This window comes from Papilio polytes, unplaced genomic scaffold (genome assembly GCF_000836215.1).
Source record: "Papilio polytes unplaced genomic scaffold, Ppol_1.0 DF823510.1, whole genome shotgun sequence".
Classification (NCBI taxonomy): Eukaryota; Metazoa; Arthropoda; class Insecta; order Lepidoptera; family Papilionidae; genus Papilio; species Papilio polytes.
Genome location: NW_013525694.1, coordinates 166,113 through 186,208, shown reverse-complemented (window position 1 = coordinate 186,208; position 20,096 = coordinate 166,113). Strand labels below are relative to the sequence as shown.

The 20,096-nt window shown below is 32.0% G+C and overlaps 2 protein-coding genes across 2 annotated transcripts; one reads left to right on the top strand and one right to left on the bottom strand.

Moving 5' to 3' along the window:
* Nucleotides 1-3,864: 3,864 nt before the first annotated feature.
* LOC106104664 (CAR1 transcription factor) lies at nucleotides 3,865-8,453 on the bottom strand. The gene is made up of 3 exons (XM_013284786.1): nucleotides 8,241-8,453; nucleotides 7,342-7,546; nucleotides 3,865-6,165 (listed from the first exon to the last, which is right to left on the bottom strand). The coding sequence occupies exons 1-3, from the start codon at nucleotides 8,255-8,257 to the stop codon at nucleotides 6,010-6,012; spliced, it is 378 nt and encodes a 125-aa protein (XP_013140240.1). The 5' UTR covers nucleotides 8,258-8,453; the 3' UTR covers nucleotides 3,865-6,009.
* Nucleotides 8,454-9,597: 1,144 nt separating this feature from the next.
* On the top strand, nucleotides 9,598-15,518 carry LOC106104676 (uncharacterized protein P25A2.03). Its single transcript, XM_013284801.1, has 10 exons — nucleotides 9,598-9,832; nucleotides 9,909-10,586; nucleotides 10,832-11,094; nucleotides 11,493-11,665; nucleotides 11,955-12,081; nucleotides 12,168-12,253; nucleotides 12,618-12,787; nucleotides 13,278-13,370; nucleotides 13,800-13,880; nucleotides 15,102-15,518. Exons 1-10 carry the CDS (start codon nucleotides 9,788-9,790, stop codon nucleotides 15,411-15,413), a joined length of 2,028 nt encoding a protein of 675 aa, XP_013140255.1. The 5' UTR covers nucleotides 9,598-9,787; the 3' UTR covers nucleotides 15,414-15,518.
* The last annotated feature ends 4,578 nt before the right edge of the window (nucleotides 15,519-20,096 follow it).

The following is a 20,096-nucleotide window of genomic DNA, read 5'->3' as shown; positions in this document are numbered from 1 at the left end:
TACGTTTCAAATTTTGCTTTTTTCAGCTGAGGTTTGAACTACAAGATTTTGGAACTGCAACGAATTACAAATCTTCTCGTAGTCGGTTCAATCAAAAATCGATAAAAAAAAACCCAAGTAAATGTGTTGATCTCCAAATTGATACAACCTTTATTTATAATAATATTATAAAGAGGAAAGATTTGTATTTTTGTCTGTATTAAAATAAATCATAAAGTACGGGGCCGATTTAAAAAAATCTTTCACCATTCAAAAGCTACGTTATCAGTGAGTAACATAGGCTATGTGTTTTTGTATTTTTTTAATTCTACGAGAACGTGGCTGCGAGCAACAGCTAGAGTTAAAATAAAAACCCAAAACGAATGTACAAAAAATAAATTTACAGTACATTCCCTAGATTGCAGAGTACATATAGCAATGGGAGGGAATGTTCCCTGCATGTACACTGATATGTGTTAAAGCAGTTCCAACTAAATTAAAATCCCATTGCACTTTAAATCCACTTTGTATCGTCTTGAGAAAGAAAATTGCAGGCGCTTTTTGTTTTATTTGCAGCCTGACTTGCGCCCCACACCACCGCGCCAACTGAGAGCCTTTCTAATGACTGTAAGAATATCCAAGGATTTCTTCTAAATTTTCTACTGCAATTCTAAGATTTCAACTTGAAATTCGATTTCATATTTCGACATTTCAGACAAATTGGATATAAAAACATTTAACGAATGGGTAGATGTCATCAGGTTTTTTTTTGACATGGCTTAGTGCGTGGTTTTTAACCCTTTTTTTTAATTAAAGTTATCATGAATAAAGCATTTAAATTGCTTTCTAACAAGGGATTTGCGCCCATTATTATTTGTCATTTGACGCAGTAAGCTCAGAATATAGCAAATTGTAAAACAAAAACTTAATCTTCATAAAGTTCCAACATCGAGTTTATGAAGATTATCTTTTTGTTTTATCTCGTCTTTCACGTCTGTGGCATTTTTATGTTTATTTGGTGGTTACAATTACTCTGTGTTAGAAATTCGTCAATATCAAATGCTCCAGAAAAAAAATTAAGCATACAAAGACAGACAATTTTGTACTAATTAATATTTTGTACTAACTAATATAAGATGCCTTTAGAATTCAAATAGCAATTGTTTGTCTAAAATACATGACTTTTTCACACATCAAATTAACAAACGTTTAACTACTCATATAGGTTAAGGACTTAAATGGGAAACACAGCTTTATGAAGTAACTTTACGTTTGTGAAAGCGTACGTCAAATATTGTGAAAGGAAGAATGCAAAATGGACGTAACAGGAAATGGCGCGAAAGTCCATTAATGTATGCCGGGTGACAAGCCCGACGTTCGGAAACCAACCTACGTTATGTACATTTTCTGACAGTTAGATAAAGCGACAATATTCGAATCAATGCTTTATTTGGTATTTCAAAGATTTTTTACTTGTTTTATTAACAGTTTCCAACATCTTGTAATAATCCAAAGCCTTATTTTTATCACATTATTTACACTAATACTCGTAAGTACAAAAGTATCACGATAAAATTATTTTTCTCACGTAACTATCAAATACTAGATTCAATATCACTTAATTTTATTTTATAGTTTGTAGAAAATAATTATTTTATGAGAATAATGAAATAACGTAATGACTAGATGGAATATTATTGATCAGCTTACATAATACAGGCGTTTCATCAAATCTTACTAATATAATAAACGAGAATGTTTAGATGGATAGAAAGAGATGTATGTTAGTTAGTTTGTCGCTTAAACATCTGAACGGATCTCGATGAAATATGGAATAGACAAAGAGTATCTGGAATCTGGAAGAACACATACGCATACTTAATTTTGTATTTCTTTATTCCAGGCATACGAGTCGCGGGCAAAAGGTAGTATATCATAATTTACAATATCATTTAATGAAGATTGATGTTCTGTCTGAATCTGTATCTGAATCTGTATCTACGAACTTTGCAATAGTTACCAGAGTTGAGAAGTTATTTAGAAATAGATTTTAGCGCTTATGTTGAAGTAAGACAAACAAGATGTCGGCTCATTAGAGTCGCTCGGTCTCGTTCGCCTCAAGCCTCGAGCCGTCAACAAAGTATCAAACTGGAAGCTGTGAAATTAAACCACGTACGTAAATATGTTAGCACTTGACAATGTATTACTTTATTCATATTAATATAGTTGTAGTTGTTTGTTGTTTATTATTTACTAGCTTTCGCCCGTGACTCCATCGGCGTGGAATTAAAAAAATAAGTCTCCTATATGTTTGTCCAGACTATACTTTACATATCTGACAAATTTGAAATAGATTCGTAAAACCTTTTAGTCTACAATCTCTACTAAACATACAAACAAACATTCACGTTTATAATATTAATAAGATGAAGAACAAAATGATTAGGTAATTTAGTATTACTTTAAAATCTAGACTATTAAAGAATCCTTGCGTGGTAAGATAATTTAATACAGTTTTTTGTACAATAAATTTGCCTGGAGTTTTAATACTGTTAATATAAACGCCAAGGCATTGCCACAGCCCTAAATGTCCCTACAGGGAAGAATTAAACAAAGAGGCTTCCGTTCAATTTCCTCTCTCGCGAACTTTCCCCCTCATTTCTCTACCCTGGCCACATATTGCGCTCGGGACTACGCGTTTCTCATTACGCGCTGCAAAAACAATTGAACACAATTTTATAGTGGGAAGGGAAATTACTTTTTTATAATCTATGTTCCACTGAATACGGGTCAGGCGAGTAACAGTTGTATATACTCATATTACAACTAGGACAACAAAAAAAAAATGTTTGTAAACAGGATTGGATGCAGTTGGTCTTTAGGCGCAAAACATAGGGATAAAAATATTACAAGGGACTAAGCTTAGATCGAAATAAGCAAAGTTGCCACTGTTCGTTGAATGTACGTAAAACGGAACTATTTTTTCTTGAATTATGTACACAGTGACAATATAAATTAAACATTTATCCTTAATGTAATTAATATAAAATGAATATACGCGGCGACAATATAATTTATTATTATTTCATTACTAGCGGTATTTACTAGCTTCTTTTTGGTGACCTGGAAGTATCGCAAACATAACTAAATTCTGAAACCTGTTCCGAAATAAAGATTTTACTTAGTAAATGTCCTTTTTTTCAACATAAGATTAAACAAAATATGTATCTATATATGTAATCTATATGTGTAAATCTGTATATATAGCCAACAGCATGTGAAAACAAAGTGTCTAAATCTGTTGAAATGAGAAGTTCTCAAACTCATTAGAGGCGACTTGCCCGTCGCTTGGGGCGGACACAAACACGCTTTGAGATGCACGTTTTGTATACCAAGTGTTCCTAAATAAAACGTCTACTTGAAACACACGAGACTACTTTAATTCTATGAATATGCTAATTGTAGTCTTTTTTTTTTATTAACTGAATTAAGATTCTGCCAGACGCTAAAAATTATTTCCCTTCTTCCTTAGACTTTTGTAGTCTGTTATTTTCGTCAGTGAAGAGTAAAAAAGTTCACTTAATATGTGTGGCATCTTTTTTTGTATTAATAACCTGGGCATATCTGAGGGTCTATCACGAATATTTACATATCAGTTACGAAGACGTATTCGGAACGTGATTAACAAAGTGACATTTCTTTGTGCACTTATCACCTGGTAGGGGTTCTGCAAGTGTTTTCACGAATATCGTGATTATCCCTTCTGAGATATTTAAAGATGTATGAGGCCCAATTTCTATAGGATGGAGCCTATTTGTATAGATTTGTATGAAATGACCAAACATTTCCTTATGCTTGTTAGGGGTTTGGAAAAAAACAAAAGAAGAAATCTTAAATATGTATTTACTTTAAAGAAATAATTATTGTTGTAAAATATATTATTAAAATCGTAGACTACGCCAACACGAGCTGCGTCTTTCAATGTACATTCGTTCCAAATGCTAAGTACGAGCTGTTCGGATATGGAATGTCTTACCATCAGTTTTCACTGCCGAAACACAAAACAAAAACATATTGCTATCTCTTTTCCGCTTAATGTAAATGAAAGGGACGAAAATATGTTACTATACTTTTACGGCAGTGAATAAAAATGGTTATATTTTTTACAGATTGAACGGAGACCACACGTTTAAAATGCGATCTAAACATTTTAGAGATGTTCAATGATCGAAAAAACATCGATATTAGAAACTGAATTTTACATTTTTTATCCGAAAATCTATTAAAACTTACATTAAGAATTCACTGTGATTAATTAATATTTTACATCTACATATATCAATACTATTGTTACGTCAAAAATAAAATATCGATTATTTATCTTCAAACATGTTAAATGCCATCTTAACGCATTATTCTATACTGAATGTATTTTCTCTAATAAAAATGGATTAAACGTTATTATAATTGAATCATTGATTTATGTATGAAAATAAATCTATCGATAACTGTAACATGAACATCTCTACTTACGATAAATATAACATCGAGTCATGATTATACGCAAAACTAGCTGATACTACTCGTTAACTTCTTAATATAATAGAAATCCAGACTAACTTTATACACCTACTTAGTAAAATCTATGTCTGAAACTATTTTCTACTAAAAAAAGATCACTTTTTTGCGTTTTTTTACAGAATTATAAACTATCGAGTTACAATGAAAAACTACATTTCCTTACATATTCAAAAATATTAAAAGTTAAAATTTATTCTTATTGCTTTTATTTCTTTCAACATTATTTTTAAATGCCACTTATTACGACATCAATCTATCAATAAATTTGTAATGTCTTTCTTGTTTGTACCACTCTATAGATAAAAATGGGAGCATTGTTCAAAGTTGTCATAAAATTATCACACTATCTGCCACACTTAAAGTACTCTAATTGTCATTAAATAAGTCCCTTAGCCCCTTCCGCACGGGTGTTTTTATAACGCGCGTTAAAAAAGCGTTAAAATAGTAGTGCATATTCATGTACAGTAAAGTCTGCTTAATGCGCTCCCATAAAACGCTTAATTCATACATATAACGCGAATATTCCCAACAATTTACTAAAAGAACCCCTCTACAACGAGATTTGTCTCTGCCCAGTTAAAAACGTGTAAAACGGGAATATTCTAATAACGCAAATTCCTTTAATGCGCCACCTTCAACCGCGTTATAGAGGGGTTTGTTGTATTTTATATAGCAACACTTTTAAAACATGACATTTTGTATCAAGGAGCATTGCATTTTGCGTAATAATAGATTTTAAAAATGTTTATATGACAGAGCGTTAAAAAACCGTCAACGCTACGTTATAAAAGACCCGTGCGATTGAGTGTTTAGTGTTTTAAGTCTACACTAAAAGAAAGCTAAATGACCATTAAACAACTTGAGTATGGCAGTATCTCATTGCAACATCTATATTTATCTTATCTATGTATTAAAGTTTTGGTACATATTTTTAAATTTTTAAGATGTGATATTAATTGACACATTTCTTGTCAACATCTTACTGTGAACTATCATTCTAATTTTAGACAAAATCTTGATAAATATTCTTTAAGTCTACTTAAATTTTAATGAGTACACATTTTAACATTAGTAAATTAATGTTGTACATGTAACAGTTTTTTCTCAAGATTTACAGCATTAAAAGCCATCGGGAACAGATTCTAGGCACTTTTTTTATCAAGTTACATGTCTAGTTTTTCGTAAAATCTCCTCCAAAATGGCTTACCAATTACAAAAATCACCGCCAATTTCTTTGTAATGCATAGTCTTATTATTTAAATCAAAAATACTGCTCAAAAAGAATTTGCTGCTATGAAAAAAAATTTTTTTTTTACTATTCTGTTAAATTTGTTTATAATTAAAAATGCATATCGTTAATTCTTACTTACGCTGTTAATCTTGAGTTCTTACATTTCTCATAAGTTAGATAATGTTGCAATGAGATAATATCTCATAAGATTGCTGTAACTAAGAGCGGTGTTTATTGCGGTTTATTGTCTGAACCACTCGCCGGCCCCACCACTCCTCCAAATTGAACGGTCTGAAGTTAGCCAGCTGTCGAGGAGTTATCACCTCCTGGTAGTATTTAGCATCCTCATTGCCTCTCTCTAGTTCACGTGTCACCTGAAATCGTTGTGAAACATGTTACAAAACATGCTTAATCTTTTCTCTACTAGTACAGTCAACTGCATATTGGTTATAAAAAAAAACACACACACACACATAAGTTCATCATCAGCATACATTTATAGTTGGAAGCATACGAAGAAATACAAAGATATTTTTGAAAGCAAAGGTATATTAGTTTCTGAAGCTTTATAACTATGTACATATTTGTGCAGCTGACTGTACTCTACCATACATCTCCATATGCCATCATACAAATCTCCCTTCATACACTTATCTTCTTTCACACATTTCATCCATACTACCTTTATTATTACCTAAGTAACCCACAAATAAAATAAAATAATATATTCCTACCACAGTAACCTTTTTCTAATTTATACATGAAATAAAATTGGAGTGTTTTTTTGTAATATCAAAAGAAAAATTGCTGATTTGGGTAAGATGATGTATTTGCATTCCTGATAAAGAAAATCACATGTAAAAAATGTTTGTCTGTCTGCCCAAAAGCCATATTTGTTCCAGGTAACCTCCAAAACGGCTGGGCCGATTCCAACTGGACTTTCACTGAAGGGTAGCTGACGTAGACAGGCATATTATAGGCTACTTTTTTATCTTAATGTTGTGTGGCCGAAGTCGCGGGCATAGCGAGTAATCATGTAATATTAAAGATAGAGAAACCAAGTCCGAATATATAAAACATAACATGTCATTGCAAGTGTAAAATTTGCCTAGGTGAAATACAAATGGGTGATGTTCACAATGGGTTGATGGGAGATACAACAATGGGTGAAAAAGTGCAAAAAAACACTAATTCTATTGTAGATACAATATAACACAGGAATGTTCAATCAGTAAATATCTTTTTTTGGTCCCATCACATTAAACAATGAATGATGTGTGTTGAGTGCAAAATACAACCTCTTTTTTTGGCTGACAAGCAGTATGTATACAGCCAAAGAGGTTGCATACTGGCCACCAAGGCAATAATCGTTTGTAAAAGAAAATATATAAAATAAGAAGTCAAGAATGTGATCGACATAGTTTGGAGTTTTAAGTTTTTGTATATTTTTTGTGTAAATAAGTTTTCAATAAAGATGTGTTAGAATAAAAAGTGTTTTGTAGTTTTGGCTGCCGCGCTGTCGGTAACAAGTTAAACAATGTGTACCATACCTTATTCCAAGAATCATAGATATAATTAATGAGATCATCATGATGGTTGTTGTTGTTGTTATTGTTATGGTTATTGTTATTGTGTAGTCCGGGAGGCATCTGTGCTGGGGGACTGAGGCGTGCTCCGTTGTGACCATTGGCATTGTGTCGCTTTCCCCCGCCCATGTGCGGCAAAGATCTTGGCCCGCTGTTCACATAACTTGATCTGGAAATTTACAGTTGAAGTATTAGAAAATTACAATACATTAAAAGATATCACATAGATATTAACCTCATTAATTAAATTGCAGAATCTAAATTAAGAAAATGAAAACAATGTGTCAAGAAAAACTATTAAGAGATAAAATTAGTGTAAAACATGAAAAATGAAAGCTAAGTAAACAATTACTAAGTAAAAAAAATATGTAAAACAAAGACTACTTTATGTACATGCATCAATATACAATTAAGATTAAATATTTGTTTATGTATGCATTTAAAATAATACTTAGATTTATCCCGCGTAATTCCTATGCACATCGAATCGTAACACGCAATGCGGAAGCTGTGCACTATTTTGTTTTGGCATAAATGTGCGCGGATGATAAAAGTACAGATAAAACAAACCTCAAAAGCGAAAAATCAGTTATTATAAACTATTCATATCGAACAAGGAAGTTACACAGTACGGAATAATAATAATAAATGCACGCACAATATTTGCAAAGTGGACAAAACTGATTACAATGATGCTTGATAACGTGTCCGTAAATTTAATAAAAAACTATCAAGGATTTTTGGGGCAGTAATTGCTGACACGTAACATAATATAAAACAAAGCAATTGCTTTCTGTTTATTTTCACAATCAGTATTAGATGTGAAAGTGTGACATGGTAAGCGAAAGGACAATAAACCTTACCTCATATTTCTATCCATGTTAGAATTTAAAAACACTTCTGCTACCTTTTAACCTTGTACTTTAATTATTTTATATTAACTACAAATAGCACGCAATCTACACTTATATCTAAAAGGATTTGTCCTAAAACTAGTTTTTATAAAGAAAGATAAATAGACGGGACGCTACACAGTAGACACGACAACATCATATAATTATTTTGTTATATGTATATGTCAACAATGGCACAGCTGCCTTTCCGCGCGCTTTTTCTGTTGGTTGTTAGAAAATGCGTTTCGAAAATAAACCAATGGCTGGTGTTTGTTAGAGTTTCTTGCCATCTCGTCATTGAAAGTAGCCAATGGTACCTTTAGAAATATATAATGTAAATGTAGACGAAGAAACATCATTAGGTTGCAAGTAAAAAAAAAACGAATCAAAACGTACAAGTGCATCTTTTTGAATATTCTTACCAGCATAACTCAAAGGCATGAATTTTTTTAATTAATCTCATATAGGTAAATCGTTTAATACAAGCATCACCAAAACGCTGTTTAAATAAAATTGAAACATCATAATCAACAAATGTGATCTGAACACTGATCTCTACAAATGGACAGGCTGTAAACTGTGATACTTTTCAATATGTCTTTTCAATCACCCTATTTTGGAGCTAATGATTGCGGTTGGTTGATGAGTTTTTAAACAAAAAATAGTGATAGACTCAACTGTCATTAACATCAATGAATCAAAATCTATTATTTCCAAACAATCGCCTATTTGAATATTGTGGCACCTTTTTGACATTGACAGGATGGCGCCTCTGAGCATTTAGGGTTACCAGTAAGGTTATTATGTCCGCATTAAAAGGAAATTCTTTCCTTTTGAAAACGAAAACGAAAAATTGTAAAGGAAGTACTAAGAAATAGGAAATAAAACAACTGTCAGCAAAATATTAAGTCAATTAGTGTATAACTTTTTTTTTTAATTACAAATCTAAAAATATGCGTCGCCTTGAAAGTTAGGGAATTTCTTGATTAACAAATGGTAACAAATTCTGATTGCAACGGACACAAGATGATTCACGTTTTCAAATGTAATTACTGGACCCCCTTCTTCTTCTCAGCGATAAAAATATCTCCCACTTAAAAAAAACTGTCTTGCACTACTTTCAATACTTAATTTCATGGAATAACATTAAAAAGCCACACAAAATGCTTAGAGTAATGACGCGAAGTGAACTGACAAGCTATGTCACTATTACCCTGACATTAAATTAAATGTCACCTCTTATTGCCGGGTGCCAAAAGAATCATGTACATATAAATTTCTGAATGTTTCCTCAACTGAATGAAACATTGAAAATGTATTGTAATCTATACCCAATACCCATAGATAATACATGTATATACTGTCAGTACCTTTCCTTTTATAATCTTTCTGTAATAGACAAGAGCAAGACCTCAAAAATCGGTTTGAAAATAAAAAACAAACAATAATTAGAAATCAAATAGATCACAAAAAAGTGTCTTATTAATGAAATACATAAAACGCAGCAATATTTAATCATGTCTGATAAGTTAGGCTTTGAGGAACTTCGGTTAAAATACAAGGTAAATTTCTAACCTCCGCAAATATATTGTTACCATTTGCATTCTTGTAGTTTGATTATTTGCTTTTATTTTTCAGGATATATTGTCCAAAGCATTTTCAACAAACAACATCGATCTTTTAGATTCCTTCTCTAGAAATACAAATGAAGTGGATAGAAAAGCGGCTATGGATCAAGCATTTCGGGATAAACTTTTAGAACTTCTAATTGAGAATCCAGACACCTTGGAAAACTACGTTTCCTTTTGCATAGAATCCTGCAGAAGGCATATGGTAACTCCCACCATGCCAGTAGTCCTTTTAGGCGATATTTTCGATGCTCTCACTTTAAATAAATGTGAGAAGTTGTTTGAGTACGTGGAGAAAGGAGTTAACATATGGAAAGAAGAATTGTTTTTCGTTGCTTGTAAAAACAATCTACTCAGAATGTGCAACGACTTATTGCGACGTTTATCCCGTTCTCAAAACACCGTGTTTTGTGGAAGAATATTATTGTTTTTAGCAAAATTCTTTCCATTTTCCGAGAGGTCAGGTCTAAATATAGTATCGGAATTTAACTTGGAGAATGTCACAGAGTTTGGAGGTGACAATTCAAGTACATTGAAAGATACTTTGGATGAAGAAATGATAATTGATGAAGATAATTCCAAACTAACCATAGATTATAGCTTGTATTGTCGCTTCTGGAGTCTACAAGATTTCTTCAGAAACCCTAATACATGTTACAATAAGATTCAATGGAAGACTTTTGTTGCTGTAAGTTCTATATTTGATTTTTCTCTACATTTAACTCTAATTAACATCTACCCTAGATAACTATGTTACAAATTATGGTTTCTGAACTATCCAACCTTCATTTCTTTTAGAAATGAAGTAAGCCGCAGATTAGTAGGCAAATATCTGTACCTAATTCTTGGATTAGTTTTAGTCTTCATCTGCAAGGTGTTTTACCAACAAATTACTACAAACTATCTAAAATCTTGTATTACTATTATTTTCAGCATTCCGGGAGTGTGTTGGCAGCATTCTCATCATACAAACTAGAGGCAGTGGAATTACAAAAATCCAAATTAAACAGACTTAAGGCTGTGAACACGGATGTTGATATGCAAGAATCAAATAAAGAACAACACTATTTTGCAAAGTTCTTAACCAATCAGAAACTCCTTGAGTTACAATTGTCCGATTCTAATTTCAGAAGATGTGTACTTATACAATTTTTGATTTTGTTTCAATATCTAACATCTGCTGTGAAATTTAAAATGTGAGTGGTTTTTTTGATCTTTGTTATACAATTTTAGATTTTCTTTCTGTTGTATTGATTGTGGAATATATTAATGACTAACTATTTAGTTAAATTAATTACCTTCCTAATGGTGAAAGAGTCTAAAATCGAACCAGTAGTTTTTGATTTATTTCATTGCAAACTAAAATACAAATCTTTCCTCTTTATAATAGTTAATTAATTATATTTTTTATTATTTTATAATTCTTGGTTTACTTTAATTCTTAGTGCTTATTTTCTTAAGTTAGAGCAGATTCTATTTCTATGAAGTTTATTTTTTACAAGTGCTGTACTAAATTATACAGGATATAAATATCTAGCTAGCTTACTCCTTGGTGTTAATACTTTCCTTATCATGTCTCTGTATTAATTTACAGGGAGACTCAAGAATTAAAATCGGTACAAGTAGATTGGATTAAAGAGACTTCGGCATTGATCTATCGTTTGCTCGGAGAGACTCCACCGGATGGGAAAAAGTTTGCTGAATGTGTCAAATGTATATTACATAGAGAAGAATATTGGAATAGTTGGAAAAATGATGGATGTCCAGGTAAAAATACTTAGATTTTATATAATATACCAGTTAAATATAAATACCAGTAAAATTCTGTTTAACATAAAATAGTGTAATAATTTATTTACATTGTCAAAACTGATTAGAAACATGATTATTTGGCTTGAAAGTGCCACTTACATTCTGAGATAACAATATTTTAATGGAATTTTGAGTTTGATGCGAAATTCAAACATTGTTTCAGTATTTGGCTGTCAGATTTCTGCTATTTATTGTTCAGATTAATCTTAAATTTTGATATTTGTGTAATTGTTTGTTTTTCTAGAATTCCAAAAGCCTAAGGCTCCAGTGTCGGTTGACACAGATGAAGTAAAAAAAACTAGAAAGAGAAGAAGACCAGTGGGTGATATAATTAATGAATATAGAAATCAAGATAAATTCTACATGGGCAAGTATGTAGTTATGCTATTTTTTATTATTTTTGCATTGTTTTTTTAATTTTTACTTTGCACTTTAAAAATAAATTATACTTTTTCAGTAATGAACTCACAAAATTGTGGAATCTGTGTCCGGATAATTTAGTTGCATGTAGGACTAAGGAAAGAGATTTTATGCCATCATTAGGTAAGTGGATTTAATATAAATAACATGACTTTTTATTTTAAATCATTCAAAACTGATATAAAGTATAAATAAGCAGATAATTAACAAAAATTCAAGAAAACATCACTCCCATTTCTGTTAATTGGGGATCTAGATCAGTGCTTAATTGAAATGGACGGACCAAGTTCGAATCCCAATTCACCAAACTTTTGATTTACAAATGTATATTAACCCAACTTACTGTGAAGAAAAAATTATGTAACTTGCAAGCTAAAGAAATTAAAACCGTCCCCTCGTCAAAAAGTAGGACGGATAAAATTTTTTAGTCACATGTGGGGACAGACAGGGGTGACGGTTGGGAATAATCCTTGTATTTACTGTGTAGAGTCGTACATGTTGTCTGAGGGTGGTGTGGGGGGTGCTGGGGGTGCGCGGCGCACGGCCAGCGGGGGCTGGGGGTGGCGCGCGCTGCGGCTGCTGGCGCGCCGCTCCCCGCACTTCTTTGTGCACACTAACAACCCCATCGGAAGACTGCCTGATTACCTCGAGGATATGGTGAGATGTTCTATTAATATAATAAAATAAAGCGTAAATATAATCGGGAAACGAAACGTAGAAATATCAAAATTAAACAGGAAATATGTTTATGTGCGTCTCCTCTTCCGTCGAATAAGGGTAGGCAACGAAAATGCAACGCCGAATTCAGGTGGTCACTTGCTCGCTTAACACCTTTCTGACTTATTGTATATTAAAAAAAACCGTCCAAACTTTCGCATTTATAGTATTAGAATGATGACATTATGTTATATGTTAATTCTAAATTATAACATTTTAGTTCTGTGTAACACATAATTGATGAAATGTAAAGTGAATAATTCATGAGATAATTACACTTTGATAAGAATTATAAAAACTGACCATATTGCCGGAAAATGTGGAAGTAATTCTTTTGCGTACATCACAGAGTGATGTAATAAAAAGGTGATAGAAGCGACATATGTTAGTATTTTTAAGTATTTGGTGATTTAGTAATGGTTTATTGCAGGTGAAGCGCGTGGCGCGGGACTGCGCCGCCGCCGCCGCCGCCAGCGCCAACGGGGACACGCACACCGCTCACAGCGACAAAGCTGTCAAACAGGTATCTTATTTATATCTATACTAATATTATAAAGCATAAGTGGCTTAGGATGTCAGCAATCACATCATATTTTTGAATAATACTTTTTTTAATAAGAAGCCCTACACTTATGACACGCTTTAGGCTAAATATGTTCACGCTATTAAATTTAGTGGGTAAGTAAATTAAAAAAAAAACCTTCATGTGGGAAAGGGACAATAAACTACAAGCTATCAATTAAAACAGCAACTTTTCCATGGTAACTGTCATTATCTAATATCAAGGGCCTCGGTTGTAATTTGTGCATTTTAAGTTTCATATTTGCAATTCAGAATTTGACAAATATAAACAATAAAATGTTTTTTTTTTTATAATTTCATGCTTACTAGTTATTTATAAAAACAAGTCCTAAATTATTTAGTGTTAAACTGAATTTAATTGTGGCTTTAGGAGGCTGTAGAAGAAGATATAACCGAGGAGCAAATGGAAGCGGACCTCATCAAGGGAGCAGATTCTAACGACATTGAACAGGTAAATATTATGATACTATTACCTGAACTAGACTATTAGTTTGACAATTTATTAGGGATGGGTGGTATCATTATATCGATAGTCGATATTTGCTGTCATAGAAATTGGAATCAATAGATTAATAGAGATTAATTGGTGGAAATTAAAAACTGCTTTACTCAAAATCAAATCAATAATGAGAGTAACAGAACAAATAAAAAAAATATACTTAATTGATATTTATTACTAATACGGTTTTATAATTTAATTTATTAATATATCTCCATATATCTTTATTCCTTATTTCCTATATAATACATTTTACAAGATTTGATATGAAAATAAAATAAAATATGTTATATAAAAAATAGAGCACCACCGGCTGCGGAATCCGATGACTCAAGCAACCAGTAGTCAGGGCAATAATTTAATTCATTAATATTATTGTCATCACTATCACTATATTATCTACTACAACTAACCCTTAATGTAATCTACTATTATAATAAAGCGTAAACACACACTTCTTTGTTGCCTAAGATGTCAGCAATTACAGCATATTTTTAAATAATTCTTTTTTTAAGAAAAAGCCCTACGTTTTCACGTTTTAGGCTATATATTTTAACGCCATTAAACTTAGGGGGTAAATATTTTGGATAAAAAGCCTAATGTGAGAAAGAGACCATAAGTTGCTGCCAACATCAAGGAAGCAAGGTTGTCATCATGTAATGTCATTTTGACATTTTGCAATTGACAAATGTAAACAATGAAATAAAGTTTTTCTAATTTCATGCGGATGAAGCCGCACGAGAACAGCTATTTATTAAGTAAATAATAATAATAGTTTAATCTCTGATTAAACCGAATGTCGATAGTTCATAGTTCGGTTCGCGTATGTTCCGTCTCATTGATACTCGTCTATTAAGTACAGCATTTATCTTCATACAAATTTTATTAGATACTTATTTACGTGATTTCTTAAATCAACCATAATTAAACAAATTGTACATTTTTTATGTTCACTTTAGTTTGATTTATATTTCTTTCCTTTAACTTGAACCATAGACAGCTCAGATTGTTTTTTTTTTAAATTAAATGTACTTAAAAAAGAAAAAAACCCACTTACAGTTTGAAGCAAATTTCTACTGTTCTATTTTACCATTATTCGACAGAATAGCGATGTCAGTATAGCGTTGCCTATATAAATCCAATATTGTATACTTTAAAGCATAAATCTTATAGGTTCCCGATTCAACTGAAGGCGGCGATGACGAGAAAACCACACGTTCTCGTGTAACAATGATATCACCAATAGAATTAAACGCTGTTTCCGCTAAATTATCCGATTGGAAGAAACTAGCCGCAAAACTAGGCTACAAATCTGATGAAATACAGTACTTTGAGACGGAAAACGCGACGGACGAAGCCAGGGCGAAGAATATGTTGCAATTGTGGTTCGATGACGATGAAGACGCGTCGGTGGAGAATCTCCTCTACATCATGGAAGGGTTGAAGTTGGTTGAAGCGTGCGAAGCTCTGAAGAACGCTAAATGACATTTACCTAGGCGCTGCAGACTGCACAAGTCTAGACTTGCACAGCGTTGGTAGATGAACTTCTCTAGTTATTAAATTTATAAATATAATTAACTTTTAAGTATATTACGTGTTTTTTTACGTTATCCTAAACCCTATCTATTTTTACTTAATATAATAAAGCGTAAACGCACTTTGTAGCGTAAGATGTCAGCAATCGCAGTATATTTTTGAATAATTCTTTCTTTAATAAAATGCCCTACACTTACGACACGCTTTAGGCTATACATTTCCATGCTATTAAACTTAGGGACTAAATAATTTAGAAAAAAGGGTCATCCGGAAAAGGGACAAAAACTATAAGATTACCTTAGCAACAAAGAAGCAAGGTTGCTATGGTAACGGTAATTGTTATCCAATGGCAAAAGCCATCATAGTCCTTTGTGCATTTTAATTTAGAAATTTTGTGTAGAAAATTTGGAAAATACAAACATTAAAATAAGGCTTTTTTTTTAAATTCCATGCGGATGAAGCTACACGAGAACAGCTCGTTCAGAATATGATTTCAAATGTGTAGACTAACTTCTTAAAATCGACCTAAATAAAAAACTAACTAAAATCTTAAGTTAATCACAGTAATAGCGTTCATTTAAAGTATCTCTGATAACATCTATAAAGATATTTTTTAAATAGGGATAAACCGAAAACATACTGAAAACACAAGTTTCCTTAAAATTGTAATATTTGTAATTTCCCTTAGCGTCAATTAAATGGGAAACATTTCCTGCATCGGCGTTTAAAAGGAAGCTGTGGCGGATTAGATTTATAAAAGCATAAAACAATGTCGGCTGCTCCGAAATTATAACTTGCACGCATTTCCTCATCGCGGCTGACTCACGGCGTGCCCAAAACAGAACTTATTGCGTACAAACTTTTTTATTTCGCATTTATACACGCAAAAATAGTCTTTAAAACAAAGTAGTAAGTGATATAATGGCAGCAGAGTTAAGTTTGCAACAGCGCTAATGTTCTAGTATAAGCTGAGCCGCCCCGCTGCCCCCTTCCTGACGTTTCGAAGACGAGAAGGAAGAAGTTGGAGGCGCGTTGCGGCTCAGGTTTGGCCGGACATCGTCTTCGCCGCTGCCGGTGTTTACAGAATCGCGGAATAGTCGCTGCACCGAAATTAGTTTGAAACGAATACGTCAATGGGTAGACGGGGCGTGCTTAGATCGCGAGCGGTCGATCCTAAAATATTTATATTTTTATGATTCGATACGGGACTAGATATTTTTATATAAAATTATAATGGCCGGCTTGTGTTGCGTGCGCACGAGTTCCGCCCGCCGTCGCTCCCGTTTCACGGAGAATTTCAGCCTGAATTTAATGTAAGTATTGTTTTTTTATAATTTTACATGTATGTTTTTAGATATTTGTACATAGTAATCAATCATGAGACAATTTTTTCACAAATTGATGTCAATTAAAAGCTAAAGTACCTTTTACTCAATTATAAATGTACCTTTTTTTTAATATGGACATCAAAGTAATATAAAATAATAATAATCTCTCTTGGGATAAAAAGTAAGAATCTGTTGTAATTTATTTTGATGCATAAAATCAACATCAACAATAATTACAGTTTTAAAATTTCCTTTAAAATACGCTCTTTTGAAACTTGTAAATCTATTGTAAAATTGAATACAATTTCATAAAAGCTTTTATGCGCAAATGTTTTAAGAGATTTAAAAAAAACCACGCTGCATGTTTTTGAAAATGTTTTTAGGCAGTGGGAACATAGAAGTTGACATGATTTAGTTTTAATACAAATACGAGTACGAGTGTTGTATTTTTTTTAAATTCATTAATAACAATTAAAACCAATATTAACTCTTATTTTAGTAAAGCTATAAAGGGCTGTCTAAACAGTTCCAACGTTCAAAGATAAACCGATGACATGTTAGTAGGAAAAGAAAACTTTCAAGGAATACATTCGCGTATACAAATAAACAATGTTTACGAAAGTTGTCATCACATATCTTTTGTTACAACATATCTGGTTTTCAACGAGATACGTCTAAACATGCATTTATCGTACGCGAAACATTTGTTCGAGTTTCATGTCATCAAACATACAATTTATTACAAGAATCGTGATTTAACATAACGTGTAATGTATTTTTATTGTCGTGTAAAGAATAAACATTTTCAATCTAAACCTGAATGTAAAAATTATAACTTACTAGCTTTCGACCGCGACCCCGCGTGGTATTTAAACAAAAGTGAGTAGCCTATATGTTCTTCAAGACTATACTCTACAGCTATGCTAAATTTAATGGAGATCCGTTTAGCAGTTTAGGCTAGAAACTCTAAAAAACATCCATGCCTTTAAACTTTCGCTCTTATAATATTAGGGAGATTTAATTTTGGAATCAAATCACGTAAATCATAGATTCACACAATTCCTATTGTTTACTTTTAGGATTTTACTGGTTTGCCTAATATTGCTAATATTTTTTTATGACCTTCAACTTTGTTTTCTGTTTCTTCTCCATCTGTTATTTTGTAGACCTCTGGGGTTCCTTGACCATTTGGAAATCACTATTGGAAAATCTTAAATATGATAATTGTATCTAGCATAGATTTCTATTGGCTCAAATTCTTTGATTTATCTTTGTGCACGTTGAACAATTATCCAGTATTGTACAAATACAAAGTAGCCTATGTGTTCTTCCAGACTATCATCTACATCTGTCTTTCATTGAAATCCTTTCAGTAGTTTAGGCTTACAAACAAACATCCATCGATCTAAACTTTTGCATTTATAATATTAGTAAGATTTAAGAATAAGTTTCAGTTCAGAAGATTTATTGGTTGTAGAGCACTTTACGCGAATAAAGTTGGGTGGATATTTTTGTATACCGACGCACCGGGCACGCCAAACCATAAACTTTTTACGATGATATGATCTCACTAAATACCACTCGGATATTTAGATTAAGCTTGTTTCTATACTGAATTACATACCAATACAACGGTTTTGTTAGAGAAAATTAAATTGTAACGAAACGATAATTATTTACGAAGACAACTTTTTTTACTATTTTTCTTGAATATAATGAATGGAGTTAAAACTATTAGTAAATAAAGAAATATTCAAATTTTGCGTTAAAACATTTCGTTTTTAAGATATAAGAAAAAAGTATGCGAATTAAAGTTTTAATTTTATTTTTTTAGGTTATAATTTGAATTGAAGCATTTAAAATTTGCGTCTTCATTTAATCATGGTCTATGTTGGTTTTGTTTGCAAATCAAAATGTAAGGACTATAGGACTATATTTGTCTCTGGAATTAGAATGAGTTCATTCATACGTCGGCCAATAACCTTTGTCAGGTATAATAAAAGCAAAATCGTGTGTCTAATTTATATCTTAGTGCGACAAACATCTGACTATGAAGGCTAATCATTTTTGCTTTACAAGTAAACATAAATTATCTTACTAATATGATACGAAAGTTTAGATGGATGGATGGATGTTTCCTAGAGTTTATTGCCTAAACGAATAAACGGATCTCGATGATAAGTATAGATCTGGGTGATAGTCTGGTATTACTCACTTTTGTTTTTTTTTTAATTCCACGCGGACGGAGTACGAGTGAATTTATTTTATCCCGACGCATTTACTTTCTAACCTAAATTTGTCTTTACTTAGTTTTAAACGTTCGTATATCAGACGCCAAACGCACTTTGATGTTAAGCAACAGTGCGAAAATAGCTTGATTATTGCCGGGAAGTAATTTCACAAAGTGCTATCGTAAAATACCAATATAATTATACTGTATTACTAGTAAATGGTGATGCCAACTAAAGATATAGGCAATTAACTTAGATGTGCACTAGGGAAGCAATATAAAGTTTTAGGGTCTTATTTTGACTATTTTATAAATATGTACACACACATATGAATTTCAAACTATTAATATACTTAAGGCGTTATCCATTTGTTTTTTAAGTCACACGAATAACTCTGTCTAATAACTATCGCACAACTGTTTAGTCACGCTTTAATTCCTTTAAGGTTATATGAAGGTGCGCATGCTAACTCGATTTTAATTTGTTCAACAGTTTAATTGGCTGCGAAACAATCGACAACAGTTGTGCGATAGTTCAGTCAAAGATATTCCCGCTCTTAGTTTTTAAATAACATCTAAAGATTAGCGAACACAGCACATTTATAAACGTATATATTTAGATCATAAAAATTCCTTTCACACAAGTATATTATAACAGTTGTAGTAATACTTCATTTGATAAACATTCTTTACATTTCTAAGGTAATAATTATGAGACACGATTCCGTCGTTAAAGAACGTAAAATAGTGCATACGATAAAATTATCTTTAAAGTCAACCCTTTTATGTGCCGTAAATGCAATGTTTATTATTCCTTTACGTTTACTGACGTAAAATTAAACGTGCCAGTTATATCTGTGTTACACTTTCAAAGACGAAATAAAAAAATGAACATTATAATGAGCTTTGTTAAAAGAGTGAAAAATTGTTTATGGTTAATTTACTTATTCCATATTCTTTGACAAAACCAAAGAGTATGCTTTAAGTAAAATCCTATAATCGATAGATAACGTTTAAAGGTGTTACTTTGATTTTGTTCATTACAACAAATATTAGAACATACCAACAATTTGT

Coding starts and splice junctions, on each gene's coding strand:
- LOC106104664 (XM_013284786.1), bottom strand. Junction 6,166..7,341: donor TCTATGATTCTTGGAATAAG/GTATGGTACACA, acceptor CAACGATTTCAG/GTGACACGTGAACTAGAGAG.
- LOC106104676 (XM_013284801.1), top strand. CDS start 9,788: ATGTCTGATAAGTTAGGCTTTGAGGAACTTCGGTTAAAATACAAG. Junction 9,833..9,908: donor AACTTCGGTTAAAATACAAG/GTAAATTTCTAA, acceptor TTTATTTTTCAG/GATATATTGTCCAAAGCATT. Junction 13,371..13,799: donor GCGACAAAGCTGTCAAACAG/GTATCTTATTTA, acceptor TTGTGGCTTTAG/GAGGCTGTAGAAGAAGATAT.